The sequence below is a fragment of the Cydia amplana genome, chromosome 11, assembly GCF_948474715.1.
Source record: "Cydia amplana chromosome 11, ilCydAmpl1.1, whole genome shotgun sequence".
Taxonomy (NCBI): Eukaryota; Metazoa; Arthropoda; class Insecta; order Lepidoptera; family Tortricidae; genus Cydia; species Cydia amplana.
Window position 1 is genome coordinate 13,259,573 of NC_086079.1, and position 2,075 is coordinate 13,261,647.

The 2,075-nt window shown below is 45.1% G+C and overlaps 1 protein-coding gene across 1 annotated transcript; it reads right to left on the reverse strand.

Moving 5' to 3' along the window:
* Positions 1-1,547, reverse strand: LOC134652231 (uncharacterized). The gene has a single exon (XM_063507401.1). The coding sequence runs from the start codon at positions 1,204-1,206 to the stop codon at positions 67-69; it is 1,140 nt and encodes a 379-aa protein (XP_063363471.1). The 5' UTR covers positions 1,207-1,547; the 3' UTR covers positions 1-66.
* Positions 1,548-2,075: the final 528 nt, after the last annotated feature.

Here is a 2,075-nt window from a genome sequence, read left to right on the forward strand (position 1 = left end):
TGCCTATATAGTGTTTCAACGAGTGCTAAAAAGTCTAATGATAAATCAAAGCTTTTATACATGAGATCAAATATCGAGTGTACCAAAAACACGGCTCAAATCCAGCTCTGTTTGTATGCGATGTCGCGGAGATTCCGAGCCAGGACGTTGACGCACGTAAATCCTACCATCGCGAGTCCATACATATCGCCAGCCGTAGTGTTCCTTGAGCTGCCTTGCCTTCTGGAATAGTCTTCGGTTGAAGTGAGTCAGCCGCTCGTTGACATAAAAGCGGCAGTTATGACCAGGCAGGCCGGTGCCCTCCGTAGTGACTCCGCGACGTACCCGTGCCGCCTGCAGCAGCTGGTCGCGCACGGCGCGGCGCGCCAGCCGCACCACCAGTGGCCGCGGGCGGGACGGCGCACCCTGGACACCCTCGTTCAGCTGCGCGGCACGACCCACGCGTGTCGCGTCGACGATGTCGTGCTCCGAGAGAGTGACCCCAAGTTTCTGGCCGAGAGTAGTGACTATGTGCACCGTATTCTCTCCGTTTTGTTCAGGTACGCTAGATATTTCTAAATCGTTTAACAACAGATCCTGATCTCTATTATTTATGTCCGTTCTCAATTGGACAATGGTGTCCAGAAGTGACTTGTCCGTGTTATGACTTTCATTACTATTTGAGGTGTCGTTTTCAAGCTTTTCTACGCGAGCACATAAATTATCGATTCGCCCATCACATTTATCGATCTTTGTAGTCAGGTTTGTCATAGTCGTACGAAGGGCCTGGATTTCGTAACTCATTGCACGCATTTCTTGACGAAAAAGACGAAATTCTGTCACCAACTGCTGAATATCGCTGCCACCGGTAGTGTCCAACAAAGCTCCATACCTGGTGGTGTCGTTTAAACCTTGACTGTCAGTATAGGACATGTCCATGACCGAGCTGTCGAGCATGCAGGCCCCAGCTTCACGGGGGCAGGTGGCCCCCCTGTGCACAGTAACATTGGCGTTGTCGCCGCGCACCGGTGTATTAGTATTGTCTAACCTAGGTTCGGAGCTTTTGCACTCAACACACTTCCACGAATACTTTTGTGCGGGTCCCATTGTCTTATAAAAGTCATTAGAATAATTTGTACAAAGAAGACAGTAAGATTTTTGGCAGTTATGACAGTTCAAAAATCTCTCATCGCCTAAGTTGTTGAAACATCCCGCACAGGCTGCCATTGCAAAGTGTGACTTATGCGTCAGTAATAAAGTCCTATTTCTGGTGATTGTCTCTCGCACACTGTTTATGCGCGAGCGCAGGTGTTAACAGCTGATTGGCTGACAGCGGTCAGCTGATCCGCACGAATATAAGTCCGGTTCGGCAACTATACGTCGATTTTAAACTATAATTTCTTTTAACACGTTAATGTTTATACACCAAACACTATTTATTTAGTTTACCACTAATGTTAGTTATATATTTTTCACTGCTTGTGGGCTGCAAAGCTACTTTTGTAATTTTAATAGGAAATTAACACGGAGCTATTTAAAAGTACGTTTGACAGTTCTGACGTACGTCACGTGATTCTGACGTACGTCACGTCACGTGATAAGTGTCCAGTATACATTGTAACTGGTGAGATGCGCGTGTTGCTCGGCCGTTAGATTTGGTTTGGTTGCGAAACCATCCAATTAAGAATACTTCCTGGAAACGGCCAGACTATTCTTAGTTTTAGATGTGCCTGAAGACAATCAATTTTACAGAGTTTTGTCAACTGGATCTACAATGTTATCTTCTTATTCTTATGCTACCGTATTTATTGTGTCTGACCATCCTAGATTCTCGGTGCCCTATTCTGTGCACACAGATCCGGTTGCTGCACTCTTTGTCATTTTATGTTCGAATCCTGTAGTTTTGCTGATACCTATTAGTGGACAATATTTTCCAAAACCACGTCTGAAAGCCAAAACCATCAATGCAACATTGCGGTTTCCATGTTTTGACTTTCCTTTATTTATGTTTGCCACTGCAAGGTTGCAAACAAAGTTTGTAGTTTAGTTTACAGTAAGCCAAAGTTGTACGTTGTACATTGGTTTTTAATTTCACA